This window comes from Vipera berus, assembly GCF_964194415.1.
Source record: "Vipera berus genome assembly, chromosome: 3".
NCBI classification, from domain to species: domain Eukaryota; kingdom Metazoa; phylum Chordata; class Lepidosauria; order Squamata; family Viperidae; genus Vipera; species Vipera berus.
In genome coordinates this window covers 105,368,758-105,386,803 of record NC_138204.1, presented here as the reverse complement: position 1 = coordinate 105,386,803, position 18,046 = coordinate 105,368,758, and the positions used below count along the sequence as shown (strand labels likewise).

Genomic DNA, 18,046 nt, shown 5'->3' with positions numbered 1-18,046 from the left:
AATCCATTTATATCATATTCATAAATGGAATGTTTCAAACATTATTCCATGGATTCTGCCATCTCCCGAAGAGAAGAGAATAGATGTGTATTGAACCGGCAATAGGCATTTCAAAGGAAAGGAGAAGCCTTTTGAACTGGGGAAACAAAAGGGGGGGCTAGCATCTGGTTTTTGTCACGGAAGACAGCAATAAACAGGAAGAGTCCTAAGTTCCTTTTTCCCACGAGATAGATGATACGAGAGAAAGGATGGGGGACTGACCAAATGGGGGTTAAGGGGGGTTAAACCGGGAACTCTTTATAAGGGTTTACTTCGTGGAATAATATTAAGTCCTGTCTCGTTCCTACAACCAAGCATGTCATAGTAAAGATTCTTTTTGGAATAGATTTGACTCCAAGAATTTTGTCTTCCTAAGACGTGGTTTGGGGTGGGTCCTGACAGTCAATTTAATCTCTGTGCTCTATGTTCTTTTTAAGTCACTGAAGGATTGAAACAGTCTTGCAACACAACCTTTTACCATTTAAATGTTCTAGTTCTTGAGCTCTTCTTTCACTCGTTCGGACTAAATCTCTCTTCTCTGCTTCCAATTCTTCTTTTGCTCTGGTGAGCTGACTCTAAAAACAAAAAGAAAATAAGAAGGAATAGATTGATTCTCTATTGCTTCTAAGGGCAGAATCAGAACCCAAAGGACAAAATAACCAGAAATTAGGTTTAGACTTGATATTGTCAGAACCCATTCCTATTTCATTTCTATCTATCCCCTCTGACCCAAAATCAAATGTCACCTTTCCCTGGGTTCTGCCATATTCCCAAGGGGGATGGGGGATGTGCCCGTGGGGTTATTGCCTTTGCTTCCTCTTTCCGCTACAATGTAACCTTTTGCTTAATTTATTGCCTGTGTCCTCTACCCACTACAATGTAAGAAATTGCTTCCTGCGTTATCTCTTTCTCTGAACTTTATCTGCCTAACCTGTCAGCTAGAATAAGGGAAGAAATAAGGAATGCAACCTCAGTGCCTGGTTTATGTCTATGCTCTCAGAGGAAGGTGTGAAGAAGCCGCCGACCATCACTGCGTGAGCTGGAAATGGGCCAATGTTTTCTCCCCTTTCCCCACGATGGACTTAACACTTGGGGATTGGCCACCCCATACCGGGTGGGGGGACTATGTGGTGGGGTCTTGTTTGGGGATACTTTAATCTATCGCTCTGCGTGGGAAATCTCAGATCCTGCTGTCAACTACTCTTAATAAAAGTTCCTGTTGGAAGAAATTATTTCCAATAGTTCTGCTTTCTTAAGATGTGGGATTAAAGTGGGTCCTGACATTAGACAGGATCAGAGATTTCCCACATATGGCAGTGGTAATAATAATAACAACAACAATGGTCAACCTACAATGTTGGATGACGGGGCAGGGAAGGAAGAACCCACTGCGAAGGGGGAGCTCTCCCTCCAGCAGGGACCCTGCCAGCTGTTGGGATCCAAGACCTCCTACTCCTCAGAAGAAGGGGTGTAAATGTGTGACCACAAACCTCCGTGGTCAATGGGCGTAGGAAAGACGAGTGGGAAAAGAGATCGAGAAAGGTGACTAATAATAATAACAATAACAATAATAACAATAATAACAATAATAACAATAACAATAATAACAATAATAACAATAACAATAACAATAACAATAACAATAACAATAATAATAATAATAATAATAATAATTTATTTTATGTTATTTATTATTAAATTTATATACCGCCCTTTCCCGAAGGACTCAGGGCGGTTTACAGAGTATTTTAAAATCAAACCTATAATAATAATATCTTTGAAGGGACCTTGGAGGTCATCTAGTCCAACCCCCTGCTCAGGTAAGAAACCCTATACCATTTTGGACAAATTGTTGTCCAGCCTCTTCTGAAAAACTTCCAGTGTTGGAGCATTCACAGCTTCAGGAGGCAGCTTGTTCCACTGGTTAATTGTTCTAACTGTCAGGAAGTTTCTCCTTAGTTCTAGGATGCTTCTCTCCTTGATTAGTTTCCATCTGTTGCTTCTTGTCCTGCCTTTGGGTGCTTTGGAGAATAGCTTGTCTCCCTCCTCTTTGTGGCAGCCCCTGAGATATTGGAACACTGCTATCATGTCCTCCCTCGTCCTTCTCTTCATTAAACTATTCCAGCAGCCATTCCTTATATGTTTTAGCCTACCGTCCCCTAATCATCCTTGTTGCTCTTCTCTGTACTCTTTCTAGAGTCTCAACATATTTTTTACATCGTGGTGACCAAAACTGGATGCAGTATTCCAAGTGTGGCCTTACCAAGGCATTGTAAAGTAGTATTAATACTTCACGTGATCTTGATTCTATCCCTGTTAATGCAGCCTAGCACTGTGTTGGCTTTTTTGGCAGCTGCAGTACACTGCTGGCTCATATTTAAGTGATTGTCCACTAGGACTCCGAGATCCCTTTCACAGTTACTACTATTGAGCAAGATACCACCTATACCAGGGGTCAGCAACCTGAAACAGTGAAAGAGCCACTCGGAACCAGTTCCCTCACAAAAGGAAAAACTGGGAGCCGCAAAAAAATGTGTGCACATGCGCATACATGCGCGCATGCGCAGAACAGGGTTTGACTGAAGAGTGGAGCCAAGGTGAGATATGCACCTACCCTGCATATTTGAATTGATTGGTTGAACTTTTTTAGTCCCACTTTTTTTTTTTTGGACTGCACATGGCAGAGGACTGGGAGCCGCAGGAGAGCCGCATGCGGCTCTGGAGCGCGGGTTGCAGACCTGTGACCTATACTATACCTGTACATTTGGTTTTTCTTGCCTAAATGTAGAACCTTACTTTTTTCACCACTGAATTTCATTTTGTTAGATAGCGCCCAGTGTTCAAGTCTGTCCAGATCCTCCTGTATCTTAAGCCTGTCTTCTGGAGTGTTGGCTATTCCTGCCAGCTTGGTGTTGTCTGCAAATTTGATGAGTTCCCCATCTATCCCCTCGTTCAAATTGTTGATGAAGATGTTGAAGAGCACTGGGCCCAGAACAGAGCACTGGGGCACCCCACTACACACATCCCTCCATGTAGATGCGGTTCCATTGAGGACCACACGCTGAGTACGGCCGGTCAGCCAGCTACGAATCCATCTGGTGGTGATGCTGTCTAGCCCACATTTTTCTATCTTATCAAGTAGTAGGTTGTGATCTACTTTATCAAATGCCTTACTGAAGTCCAAGTAAATTATATCCACAGCATTCCTCTGATCCACTAATTTTGTCACTTGGTCAAAGAATGCAATAAGATTTCTCTGGCATGATCTGTTTTCGACAAACCCATGTTGGGTTTTAGTAATAACTTTGTTTGCCTCTAGGTGCTCGCTGATTCATTGTTTGATGATCTTTTCCAGAATCTTCCCAGGTATTGAGATCAGGCTGATAGGTCTGTAATTTCCTGAATCCATTTTTCCCCCCTTTTTTGAAGATGGGAACTATATCAGCTCTTTTCCAGTCCTCTGGTAGTTCCCTAGTGCTCCAGGATCTTGACCACATCTGCCAGTTCCTTGAGAACCTTGGGGTGTAATCCAACCGGTCCTGGTGATTTGAATTCGTCTAGGCTGGACAGGTGCTCACTTACCATTTTCTTGCCTATCTTAACTTGTGTATCTATTCTGTTTTTTGTGGCACTATTTTTGATAGGTTGGTCTGTTTTTTCCCTTTGTGTAAAGATAGATGCAAAAAAGGAGTTAATAGTTTTGTTTTCTCCCTGTTGCTTGTCACCTTCTTGCCACTTTCACCCACTAATGGACCAATCATTTCCTTCAATTATTTCCTTCACTTTTTTTCTTGTTTTTTACATGTTGAAAAAAGCTTTTTTTGTTATTTTTGACTTTGGTCACAAGCCTTAGTTCAAACATGTCAAACACAAGGCCCAGGGGCCGGATCCGGCCCATGAAATGGTTTCATGTGGCCCGCGAAGCCATCCTGGAAACAGTGAGGGAACGGCCCCCACTGCCTTGGCCCTGGCCCAGAAACCCTCCTTCTGCCAGAGACCCTCAGATCTGTCCCACTCCTGCCCAGGCCCCCATAGGCACCCTTGATACGAACAATGTAGAGCTGGCCATGCCCACCCAGTAGGCCATATGCACTCTAGCCATGGCCACCCAGTAGGCCACGCCCACCCTGTCCATACCTACCCGGCCCCCTGAGGGTAACCGCAATGCTGATGCAGCCCTCAATGAAATTGAGTCTGACACCCCTGCCTTAGTTCCTTTTGAGCATTAGCTTTCCTCACATCATCTTTGCAGGCTCGGGCTATTTGCTGATATTCTGACTTAGTTATGTGCCCCTCTTTCCACTTTCTATACTTGTCCTTTTTATCTTTCAATTTATCAGAGAGTTCTTTATGCAGCCATGCTGGTTTCTTTTGAGAGCTGTTATTTTCCCTCTTTGTTGGTATTGTGCTAGACTGGGCTTTTATTATCTCACTTTTCAAAATTTCCCAAGCTTCTTGAGTTGTTTTCCCCTTGAGGATTCTCATCCATGGAATCATTCCCTTAGCGAAGGAGATCGTGCGCAGCCCTCGAACTGGATCTATAGAAAGCTATTGACCTGATGAAATGAACCCTCGGCTCTCTGGGGATGAGAAACCTGAATCTCGCAGCCACACCAATGCCTTGGGCTGCAGCCAGACACTGAGGGGGAATCGGAAGCTGAAATCCCAGGGACGTCTGCCGAGATCACCAAGACAGCAGCTACCACTTGAGCAGCCCCCACTCCCCGCAGCTGCCAATCAGGATGGGAGACAACACCGTCGGCGGTGAAGGTACTGATCCATCCAAAGATTTCCGCCGCTGGACATGAAATTCAGGGGAGAGTCGCAACGCTTGGGGTTCTTCCTAACCCAATCCTTAGCTACATGGAAGATATGCATGAGACATCCCCAGCGACAAAGCCCTTATCCCGCATCATGCAGTCTGCTCTGAATAGGGTTAGGGATGCTACCAATTCAAAATTTTGCCATTTGGACTACAAGGGGTCCCCGCAATATTTATGCAATTAATCAACAAGGTGCTAAGGGAGCACCTATTCAAGGGGGTCCTGGTTTATTTAGATGACATCCTTATCTTCACCAAGTCCAAAGAGGAGCATGTCAACCTAGTCAGAGCGGTTTTAAAGAAACTGCGAGCTACCCACCTATGTGTCAAACTATCGAAATGCGGATTCCACCAGGAAAAAATAGACTACCTGTCAGAATCCATTTCTATTTCATTTCTAAGTATCTCCTCTGAGCTAAACCCAAATCTCATCTTCCCCTTGATTCTGCCATTCCCAAGCGGGAGAGGGAACAGGCATGGGACTTTATGGCTTTCACTTCCTCTCTTAAATGTAACCTTTGTTTATTCCGCCTGGCTGCTATCCATCACAATATAATCAATTGCTTTTTCACTAGGCATTCCCTCTCAACTACGGGCAACTAGGAAAGGGGGGGCAGAGGGAGAAATTCAACCCTCCGGAATCTGGTTTGTTTCTCTGAATGAAGTGTGAGGAGGGTGGAAATGATCCTGCTGCAAACGGACTGTTATTTCTCCTTTCCCACGATGGGCTTACCACCTGCAGCTTGGCTGATCTGGAACTGACCGAATGAACTGTGGGGTGAGGTTTGCTTGGGGACACTTTAAAAATATTGATCAGCGAGGGAATTCCTCAGATCCTGTCTATTATGCCTGCTACCTCCTGTTTCTTAGTAAAAGTTCCTGCTTGGAAAATCCTGTCTCCAAGAGTCCTACTTTCTTAAGATGTGGGCTGAAGTGGGTTCTGACACTACCTGGGTTATCACATATCCCCACAGGGCATCGAAATGGACCCTGAGAAGGTCAGGTCAGTGCTATAATGGGCACCATCTACCCGAGAACCTCAGGCAAATACACCCAGTTTTTCACTGCAGCTTACTTAAAAAGAGAACAACAGTCACCCTTACGGCCAAAAATCCCACCATCACTATCTTCAATCATGGTTGAACAACACTTTGAGAGAAAAGAAATCCTAGATTCTAGGAAGTATCATGGGGCAACCTAATACTTAGCAGCTGGAAACACTTTCCCTCTTCACAGAACGAGTGGGTCCACAAACGTCACGTCAGAGCACCCAAACTGCTAAAGAAGTTTCATACAGAATATCCCAACAAACCACTTAGCTCTATACCTGTTTTCTTTTTTCTACAGGTGGATCTCTCCTATTTTTAAGGGGGGGCAGGATGTCAGAACCCATTCCTATTTCATTTCTATCCCCTCTGACCCAAAATCAAATCTCACCTTTCCCTGGGTTCTGCCATATTCCCAAGGGGGAGGGGCGATGTGCCTGTGGGGTTATTGCCTTTACTTCCTCTTTCCACTACAATGTAAGCTTTTGCTTCATTTATTCCCTGTGTCCTCTACCCACTACAATGTAACAAATTGCTTCCTGTGTTATCTCTCTCTGAACTTTATCTCCCTAAAATGTCAGCTAGAACAAGGGAGGAAATAAGGAACGTAACCTCAGTGCCTGGTTTATGTCTATGCTCTCAGAGGAAGGTATGAAGAAGCCGCCGACCATCGCTGCGTGAGCTGGAGACGGCCAATGTTATCTCCCCTTTTTCTATGATGGACTTAACACCTGGGAATTGGCCGTCCCATACCGGGTCAGCAGACTACGTGGTGGGATCTTGTTTGGGGATACTTTAATCGCTCTGTGTGGGAAATCTCAGATCCTGTCTATTATGCCTGGTATCAACTACTCTTAATAAAAGTTCCTGTTGGAAGAAATTGTTTCCAAGAGTTCTGCTTTCTTAAGATGTGGGATTGAAGTGGGTCCTGACAGATATTTAGAAACCATTCTTAACGGAATAAGCTGTCAGCTAATAATGCAAACTACAACATAAAATGGCAAATTCATCATTGCTGAAGCAGAAACTGAATCTGTCCCAACACTTGTAGTAATTTCTGCACTGGGCAGGTTGGATTTGAGTTTTAAGGTCCTGTCTGGTTCTAGAGAGGCATAAGATATGCCAATACTGCACTAGTTACTAGAAAAACAACTTCAGTATTATTGCTGATGTCCAGTAAGTTTGATAATTATGAAAATTTAGGTGGAGAATCAGAGAATGACTACAAAAATAGATAATATAGTTGTTTCTTAGTCCAACTAATAATTCTGAAGACTATTTCTCTAATCCAGGGCTTTTCAACCAGTGGTACGGGTACCACCTGTGGTACATTGGCACCTGGCAGGTGGTACGCGACCATCCTGGGAAAGTGGTAGCGGGGAAAGGGAATGAACTGAACCGGTGGTAGCACCGCACAAGCCTGAGCGAGAGATGGCTGGAGCTGCAGGGCTGTCAGGGCTGATTGGAAGTGCCAGGATCAGCGCCAGGCTCCAGGTAGAGCTCAGTGCTGATCCTGGCACTTTTGCTGAGCCCAGAAGAAGTGCTGATCAGCTGGAATGTTGCAGCATCTCCAGGGTCTTGTGATTTACATTCAGATGCTTGGCAACTGATTCATATTTATGATGGTCACAGTGTCCCAGGGTCATGTGAAGTGATCAAAATCTGCTGCAGCCACCCAGCAGACAGGGGAAATAAAAACCAAACACCCCCCACCCCATCCCCGCTGCCAATCCTCAACAGAAATGCTCATAACAATGAAAACCTCAAACAGGAGGACTTCCGGGTGGCTCTCCAGCGTCGCGGACGGTCGGAATCGACCGCCGGCCCTTCGTTTCTGTTTAAACTGCTGAGCAGCCGACAATCAGAAGCTCCGCGGTGTGAAAACCCCACTCCTCGGGTGAAGAGGGGAGGGGGAGTTCCCAGGTAGGGGTAGAGCCCCCTTAGAGCCCCAGAGCGTTTGTTCTGGGGCTTGAACGCTGAGGAGCCCCCCAAAGCCTGGGAGTCTCTGGAGCGGAGGAATCTTCTGCTGTTAGCAGAACAAGACGCTGAATCCACTCCTGCTGGATTTGATTGACATCTAGAAACATTGTTGCAGCAGATCGGAGACAGGAGTCGTATAAACAGCAAGTACAAGGCTTTAACCCTCGAAAAACAATTCTTTTTTTCGTCCTGCTTACTCTTTGGAAAAGAAAGGGAAAATGGCATCTGAGTGAATAGGGAGGAGAGAGGGGAAGAACTTTTTTTCCTTTTTTTATAAGAGGTGAAGGGATTTTTCTTTTTTTTCTCTCCCTCTCTCACTTTTTTTTATAGTGAAAGTGTTTGCTGGGAGATTGAGGAGGAATTGGACTTTAAATTTGCTCTGCCTGAACTTACAAGATGTGGTTTTAGTTCTTAAAGGAGAAGAGAAGTGAAAGTGTGAACAGAGAGTTAAGTGCCTTTAAAATGGCTTCTAAGCCTCCTAGAATCCCTGTTACTAAAAGTGCAGGGACATTGCCTGTTCAGCAATCTGGACTGCAATCTTTGACATCATCCCCTGCAGCTTCTTCACCTGTAATGTTAAAAGACCTGCAAGATGCCTTAAAAGTGGCTTTAGCCACTCAGTCTGAAAAAATAACTGAAAAAATAATTGAACAGGTGGCTGAGCTTATTGAGGAGAAGAACAAGGAAATGCGGGAGGACATTCTCTTAGCACTTCAGGGGCTGGCAGGATGTATTGAAACTTTGAATGAACGGGTGGAAGAAGAGAAACAAAATAATTTGTTGTTGGAGGCTAAAATGGATGAAGCTGAATTTAAAATGGATAAAACGGAGGAAGAGGTTCTGTTGATACAGTATAGAGATATGGAGTTTCCCCTAAGGATCAGAAGTTTGAAAGAGAATTCTCAGGAGAACTTGCAAGAGATGCTGGTGGATGCTTTGGCACCTACTTTGGGGTTTAAACCCGAAGAATTATTTGGGGAGATAGATAAAGTCTTCAGAGTTAACTCTTGGATTGCCAGGCAGAGGAAATTGCCAAGAGATGTGGTGGTGTATTTTACGAAGAGGAGGATAAGAAATGAGATTATCCAAATTTTTAATAATAAGAGATTTACAATTGCTGGTCAAGAGGTGTTGATTCTGAAAGAGATTCCCCCAAAAGTTTTGAGAAAAAGGAAAGAATTTGCTTTTTTGGCAGAAGAATTGAAAAAACAACAGCTTCAGTTCAGATGGGAGATTCCAATGGGGATTGTGGTGAATTTTGCTGGAATAAGATATCGTCTTAATACAGTTTTGAAGGCACGAGATTTTTATACTAATGTATTGAAAGCAGGTTCACCGCCCTCTACAGAAGATAAAGAATGGAAAGGATGAAGGAGTGCAACAGTTACAAGAAAAACAGCAATCTTCAGAAATTGTGCAACCCTTGGCTTTAGCAGAAGAAACTTCGACTCAAAGAATAACATGGGCTGCATCTAGACGTAAGGCACAACAACAACAACGGCAACTGGATCAATGTTTGATGATTACAACTCAAGAATCAAGTGAAGCAGTGGGAGGAGCGAGGCCGAAGAGGCAGATTTCTGAAGATCTTCAGGCGGCGCTCCGGAAGCTTCAAGTCGCAAAGGATGGCGACAAAATTCCTGACCTGGAATGTTAATGGCTTGAATTCACCACAAAAGAGGAAAATATTTCAGTATTTGAAACATTTTAAAAATGATGTTGTATGTTTGCAAGAGATGCATATTCGCGTATCTGATCAGAAATATTTGATAAATCTGAGACTGGGTACACAATTTATTGCATCCGCTCCAGAGAAGAAAAATGGTGTAGTAATATATGTGAAGAAGGGTTTGATAGCCAAATTAATAGAAGCAGATATACAAGGAACATATATTATTATTGAACTTTTGATTGAAGGGAAGAAAATACTTTTAATTGGAATATATGCTCCTAATCAACAACAAGAATTTTATAAATTGCTACATAACAAAATAATTCAATGGGACTACAAGTCTTGTATTTTAATGGGAGACTGGAATGGTGTGATGGACATGCAGAAGGTTAAGAAAGGTTTTTTAAAAAATACTCCTAATCATGCTAGATTGCCTAGATCTTCTTTTGATTTCAAAGATGATTTGGAATTGAGACATTTGGAAAGAAACGTGGATGAAAAGGATTTTACTTTTTTTTCTGACAGACATCAATCTTTTTCGAGGATTGATTTTATATTGATTACTAATGATTTTTTTCTAGGATTAAGAAGATCAAGATATGTCCAAGAACTTTATTGGACCATAGTCCAGTTTGGATGGAATTGGATAAGGGTAACGGTGATAGAAGATCATGGAGATTAAATGAAAATTTATTTAGATATGTAGAAAATGTGGAAGAATGTAAAAAGCAGATAAAAGAATTTTTTATTATGAATATGCACAAAGGCACCTCTATTGAAATGGTATGGGATGCAAGTAAAGCTTACATGAGAGGTGTCTTGATATATCTGAATAATAAATATAGACGTAGAATGGAACTTAAGCGTAAAGAAATAGAGGAAGAAATAAAGAGGAAAGAGAAAGCCTTTACTATGGATCCATCTGATAAGAGGCTAAAAAGAATCAATTAATTTAAGAAGTCAGTTTGATATGCTAATGGCGGACCAGGTGGCAACTAATTTAAGATATGCTAAACATCATATTTTTAATAATGCAAATAAACCTGGCAGGTGGTTAGCTTATTTATTAAGGAAAAAAACAAAGATCTCGTCATATAGATAAGATAGAATATAGGGGTAAAGAAGTATTTCAGCAAAATCTTATTAAAAAGGCCTTTGTTGAATTTTATTCGAAGTTGTATGCAAGGGATAAAAGTCAAGGTGTAGACATAGAAAGTTATCTGCAAGGAGTGAAGATCCCGGCGCTCATACAAGAGCAACGGGAAGAGATGAATCAATTGATAACCACTGAAGAAATTATTCTAGCAATTAAACAATTAAAAGTAGGAAAGGCACCTGGGACAGATGGATTGACTGCTACTTATTAGAAAAACCTACAATTAGAGATGATGGAACCTTTAAAAGAATTGTTTAGAATGATTCAATCTGGAGGGGAGGTACCTCCGTCATGGAAAACAGCATTTATAACGTTGATTCCAAAGGAAGATAAAGATCCTGTACAAACCAAAAATTATAGACCTATATCGTTGTTAAATAACGATTATAAGATATTTGCAAAAATTTTAGCAAATAGATTGATGAAGGTTATGCAACAAATGATTTATACTATCTTTTTTTTTTATTGAAACGTTTTAAAAATACAGTTTTCCTTTAAAAAACCCCCTTCCCCCTCCCTCCTCCCCTCCCTACCTCCCCCCTTCCCCCCCCTCCCCCCCTCCCTCCTCCCCCCCCACCTCCCCCTAACCCCCCTCCCCCCCCGGACTTCCCAGAGCTAAATACAAGGTATATATATATAAAAAAGCAATCATAAACAACCATATACTAACAACTATAAATTCTAAAATCCCTCACTCTCTAACTTATATAGGATCAAACAAAACTTAGCATTATTAAATATATATAGAAGACAAAATAAAAAAAGAAAAAAGAAAACGAAAGAAGACTTATTCAAATGCTAGATAAAACTTCTTGACCCTATACTTATTCTGGATAAACTCAATCCATTTTCTCCATTCCATAATATAATGTTCTTGCGAGTAATCTTTCAAATAGGCCGAAATCTTCGCCATCTCTGCCAAGTCGGAAACCTTTAAAATCCACTCTTGTATAGTCGGCAGTTCCTCTTTCTTCCAATATTGACCTATCAAAAGTCTTGCTGCCGTAACTAAATTCAACATCAACTTAGAGTCCACAACTGTAGCGTCAACAATTATTCCCAACAAAAAAAATTGCGGACAAAACTTTATCCTCCGTTTAAAAATCTTCTGCATATTCCACCAGACTTTTATCCAAAAAGCCTTGACCTTTTTACATGTCCACCATATGTGAAAATATGTTGCCTCTTCATCACCACACCTCCAACATTTAGGCTGATAATTCGGATACATACTTGCAAGCTTTTTAGGATCTAGATGCCATCTATAAAACATTTTGTAAAAGTTCTCTCTTAAACTTTGAGCTTGAGTGAATTTTACATTCCTCACCCAGATCTTTTCCCACGTGTCCATTGTAATAACTTCCTGAATGTTTTGGGCCCATTTTATCATACAATCCTTAACAAGCTCTGTTTCTGAATCGATCTCTATCAATGCAAGATATATCCGTTTAATATGTGCTGGTCCTTGATTTCTAATTTGCTTTATCAAATTTTCATCAGTCGTTGCAAATCCATTTTTTTGGTCTTCTTTCCACCTGGCCTGTAACTGAATATATTGAAACCAAGTCTGAACAACCTTCTCTTCTCGCAAGAAACTATATGATTTCAAGCACCAAATATTCCTTTCCAAACTTAAAATTTCCTTGTAAGTAGTCTCATCATGTTTGAAACCAGCATGTATATTTTCTATTGCGTGTTTTGGGATTGCCCACAATGGTATCTTGCTGCTTAACTTATGTCTATACTTCTTCCAAACTCTCAGCAATGCCTGTCTTAAAATATGCATCCTAAACACAGTATCTACCTTCTTATCATACACCAAATATGCATGCCAGCCAAACAACAGATCATGGCCCTCAAGATTTAATAACCTCGATTGTGTCAAATTAATCCAATCACTTATTCCTACTAATGCAGCAGCTTCATAATATAATTTAAAATTAGGCATTTTAAGGCCACCTCTCTCACGAGTATCCTGCATAATCTTAAGTTTAACTCGTGGCTTTTTCCCTGCCCACACAAATTTATTGATACCACGCTGCCATTCCTCCAAGTTAGAGTCTTTCTTAAGAATCGGTATCATTTGAAATAAGAATAAAAATTTGGGCAGGACATTCATTTTCACTGCTGCAATCCGTCCCAACAAAGACAATTGCAATTTTTCCCAACTCTCCAGTTCTTTTTGAATTTTCCCCCATAACTTTTCATAATTATTTTTATATAGCTTTGTATTAGAGGGCGACAAAATCACCCCCAAATATTTAACCCTTTTAACAATCTCAAATCCAGTTAATCCTTCTAGGAGAGCCTTCTGCGAAACTGTCATATTTCTAGCCAAAATTTTAGTTTTCTGTATATTTACTTTAAATCCAGAAACCTTCCCATATTGTGTTATTATCTCCATCAGGTCCACAACAGAGTTCTCTGGCTGGGTCACTGTAACAACCAGATCATCTGCAAATGCTCTCAATCTGTAATCCTGATCTCCAACTTGTATCCCCTTAATTTTTTCCGAATTCCGAATCTTAACCAATAATATCTCTAATGTTAATATAAATAACAAGGGCGATAGCGGACAGCCTTGCCTTGTGCCCTTCTCAATATTACATACTGTTGTCAAACTATTGTTAACTATAATTCGGGCAGTTTGTTTTTGGTATAATGCCCTAATCGGTTGTAAAAAATTTTCCCCAAAATCCATTTTGTCTAAAACTTTCAACAAAAATTGCCAGTTCAATTGATCAAAAGCCTTTTCAGCATCTAAAAAGATTAGCGCAGCAGAGATCTGGTTGTGCCTTTCCAAAAACTCTAACACATCAACTATATGTCTCACATTAGTTTTCATTTGTCTTCCACTAATAAACCCCGTTTGGTCCCCATGAATCACCTGTTGCAGAACCCTCATCAGTCTATTAGCCAAAACCTTAGCAAATATCTTATAATCTGTATTTAAAAGCGATATCGGTCTGTAATTTTTAACTAAAGTAGCATCCTGGTCTTCCTTCAGAATCAAAGAGATAAAAGCTGTTCTCCAAGACGGGGGCACCTTTCCCCCCCTCTGGATTGTCTGGAACAGTTCCTTTAACGGTTTTATCATCTCTAATTGTAAGTTTTTATAATAGGCCGCAGTCAAGCCATCAGTGCCTGGTGCTTTATCCACCTTCAGTTCCTTAATAGCTGTAAAAATTTCTTCTTCTGTAATCAGTTGGTTAATCCCCTCTTTTTGTACTTGCGTAAGAACCGGGATGCTAGCCTTCTCCAAATACGTATCAATATCTTTTGCATTAATGTCCTCTTTAGTATATAATTTCGAATAAAAATCCACAAAGGCATCCTTAATAAGATTCTGTTGATACACAACCCTTCCTTTATGCTCAATCTTATCTATATTAGATGCCCTTTGTTTTTTCCTCAGTCTATAAGCCAACCATCTGCCTGGCTTATTAGCATTGCAAAAAGTATTATGCCTAGCAAACCGCAGATTGGTCGCCACTTGATCAGCCATTAATTTATCAAATTGTCCTCGTAACAGTCTAATAGCCTCCTTGATCTTCACCTCCTCTGGGTTCAAAATCAAAGCCTTTTCTTTTTCCTTTATTTCATTCTCCAGTTCTTTCCTTCTAGTTTCCACTGCACGTCTATGTCTATTATTCATATATATCAACACCCCTCTCATATAGGCCTTGCTAGCATCCCAAACCATATCCATAGAGGTACCCTTATTCATATTCATCTCAAAAAAATCCTTCATCCGCTGTTTGCATTCTTCCACATTTCTCTGATTTCTAAACAAATTCTCATTTACGCGCCATGAGCGTCTATCTCCTCTTTCCTTATCAATCTCCAACCACACTGGACTGTGATCAGAGATAATTCTTGCGCAGATTTTCACCTTTTTAGTTCTCAAAAGAAGATCATTAGTCAACAAAATAAAATCAATCCTCGAAAAAGATTGGTGTCTATCAGAATAAAATGTATAATCCTTCTCCCGCAAATGTCTCTCACGCCAAATATCTCGCAATTCCAGGTCATCCTTCATTTCAAAAAAAGATTTAGGCAGTCTAGCGTGACTTGGAATGCGTTTAAAGGCTCCAGCCTTATCCAACTGTACATCCATAACTCCATTCCAGTCCCCCATAAAAATAAAGGATTTATAATCCAACTGGGTAAGCTTTGTATGAAGTAAACTAAAAAAGTCAGCTTGTTGTTGATTTGGAGCATATAATCCAACTAAAAGCGTCTTTTTACCTTCAAACAACAGCTCGATCATAACATATCTTCCATGCTTATCTGCTTCAATTAGGTCCGCTGTTAAGGCACTTTTAACATAAACAACCACTCCATTTTTCTTATTCTCTGCAGAAGCAACAAATTGCGTACCCAGCCTCGAGTTCAATAAATACTTTTGATCCAAAACTCTAATATGCGTTTCTTGCAAGCATATAACATCTATCTTAAATTGTTTTAAATATTGAAAAACTTTCTTCCTCTTCTGCGGTGAGTTTAGTCCATTAACATTCCAAGTTAAAAATTTAGTTGCCATGTATATCCTCGAGAAGCTCTTGGACCACAGCTTTGATAGGACTGGTTACTTTAGGCCGTGCTCCTCCCACAGCTTGGCTATGAATGCGATGTGAAGAATCTGAAGACTTTTGCTGATCTTGTTCTTTTATTTTCTTTGCTCGTTTTAAAGCAGCACGCGTCACTCTTTGCTCTCTAGGATCATCCAAAGAGATTGTAGCTTGATCTCCTCCAGCACCATTTTCCTCTGTTTCCTCCTCTTGTTGTTCTTCTTCTCCAGATCCCTTTCCAGCTTCCAGGAGCGTTAATGGGGTTGCTTTTAAGACATTATTGTAGAAATCACGTGCTTGTTTCACAGTAATCAGCCTATACCTTTTACCTTCATACATCACCATCAGCCCCTCTGGAATCTCCCATCTGAACCTTATATCTCTTTGCTTGAGCTCTTGCACAAGAAATGTATAGTCCTTTCTTCCCCTTAAAATCCTTGGAGGAATTTCTTTTAAAACCAAGACTTCTTGTTCAGCAATCACAACCTTAGCATCATAGGCAGCTTGTATAACTTGATCTCTAATTTCTCTTTTTGCAAAATAAACCACCACATCTCTAGGCAACTTTCTCTGTCTGGCAATCCATGAATTCACCCGAAACACTTTATCCATAGCTGCTCTTATTTCAGATGCTGGCTGGTTCAATACCCCTTCGAGAGCCTCAGAGATCAGCTGCTTTAAATCTTCTTTAACATTCTCTTTTAAGCCTCTAATTCTGACAGCAAACTGCATCTGGTAATATTGGGCATGGCTTAACTCCCTTTCCAACTTGCCTCTTTCAATTTCATTCTCCCGTGCTTTTACTTCTAGTATAGCATTCCTTTGAGCCAAATCATCCACTTTTTCATCTAAATCTTCCACACATTCCGCCACTTTATGCACTGAAGTCAAAATGTCTACCTTCATCACGCTGTACTTCTGTTCCATCCTCTCTTCCATTCTTTCCTCAAATTTCTCCAATTTCTCCTCCATCTGTGCAAATTTATCAGCAATTGATTGATTAATTGATTCCAAAAGTACCTGGGCATGTTTATCCAAGGCATCTCGCAAATCCTTCGATGTCAGCACTTCAGGAGGGTGCAATGCCTGTAGTGATGATTGTTGCACCGGCGAGGATCCTCCACTCCGAAGAGTTTTAGAGGGAGGTTTAGCCGCCATCTTTTAATCCTCAATTATGACGCACAAAGTTTAAAAAGTCCAACAAGTTAGAGAGTACAGTAAAATAGTCCTCTTCACCTTTTCCTCTTGTACCGCTCTGCCTGCTCCTTTAAATCATAGTCCTTTCTTCAGGCAGGGATGGTTCGCAGACGCCTGGCTCTGCTCCAGGAAATTCGGAGCAGAGACGACGGCCAGCTGGGAGCAACCCAGGCTTCGGGGGAGTTCGATCCTTCAGCCGCCCAAGCTCGAAGCTCAGGCGGCCTCGGAGAACTCTACCCCTACCTGGGGCCTCACCCCCTCCTCTTCTCCCGAGGAGGGGGCTTCAATTTCGCCCGAACAGCTGATCGGCGCTGTTTCGGGCGAAAAAACAAACAGCTGAGCCGCGGGCAGCCAGGGGAGGCTGTCTTCAGCGCCGCGCCGCCAGCGGAAGTCCGATTTATACTATCAAACAGGATTTATAAGTGGTAGGCAAATGAAAAATAACGTGAGACACATTGTAAATGTATTAGAATATTTAGAAAGAAATAACCAAGTCCCTGCAGCACTGATTTTCTTGGACGCTGAAAAAGCTTTTGATCAATTGAATTGGCAATTTTTATTTAAGGTGAGAAGATGCAGTTTGGGGATAAGTTTCTACAACCTATTAGGGCTATATATCACAAACAAACAGCTCAAATAATAATTAATGGTAGCTTATCAGAAGCTTGTAAAATTGAAAAGGGTACAAGACAGGGATGTCTATTATCACCATTGTTGTTTGTTTTAACATTGGAAATATTATTGATTAAAATACGTGATTCAAAGAAAATACAGGGAATTAAAATTAGAGATCAACATTATAGATTGAGGGCGTTTGCAGATGACTTGGTTATTACGTTAAGTCAACCAATTCAATCAGTTTTGGATTTAATGGAAATAATTTTACAATATGGACAAGTTCCTGGATTTAAGGTAAATAGACAAAAAACTAAAATACTGTCTAAAAATATGACTATAGAACAAAAGGTAGCTTTAGAAAAATTAACGGGATTTGAAATAGTTAAAAAGTTTAAATATTTGGGGGTATATCTTTCAGCTTCAAATACTAAATTATACAAGAATAATTATGAATTTTTATGGTCAAAAATACAAAAAGAGCTTGATAGTTGGAGAAAATTACAACTGTCTTTATTGGGAAGAATTGCAGCTGTGAAAATGAATGTTTTACCAAAATTTTTATTTCAAATGATACCTATACTTAAAAAAGATTCAAATTTGGAGGAATGGCAGAGAGGTATTAATAAATTTATCTGGGCAGGGAAGAGACCGAGAGTTAAATTTAAGATAATGCAAGATGTACGTGAAAGAGGTGCCCAATCTTAAATTATATTATGAGGCGGCAGCATTATCGTCAATTAGTGATTGGTTTAATTTAACACAAAGGAGTTTATTGAATATTGAAGGGTGTGATTTGTTATATGGGTGGCATGCTTATTTACGGTATGATAAAAAAGTGGATAAAGTTTTTAAAACACATATATTAAGGTCTGCCTTGTTGAGAGTTTGGAAAAAATATCGACACAAGTTGAATTATAAAATTCCTATTTGGGCAATACCTAAACA

The 18,046-nt window shown here is 40.6% G+C and overlaps 1 protein-coding gene across 3 annotated transcripts in view; it reads right to left on the bottom strand.

Moving 5' to 3' along the window:
• The window catches only part of TPR (translocated promoter region, nuclear basket protein), a 120,478-nt gene that overhangs the window by 94,115 nt on the left and 8,317 nt on the right, over window positions 1-18,046 (bottom strand). For all 3 annotated transcript variants that reach the window (XM_081325900.1, XM_081325902.1, XM_081325901.1), the window contains exon 4: window positions 518-614. In XM_081325900.1, the coding sequence (XP_081182026.1) occupies window positions 518-614 (97 nt within the window). The remainder of the gene's footprint in view (window positions 1-517; window positions 615-18,046) is intronic.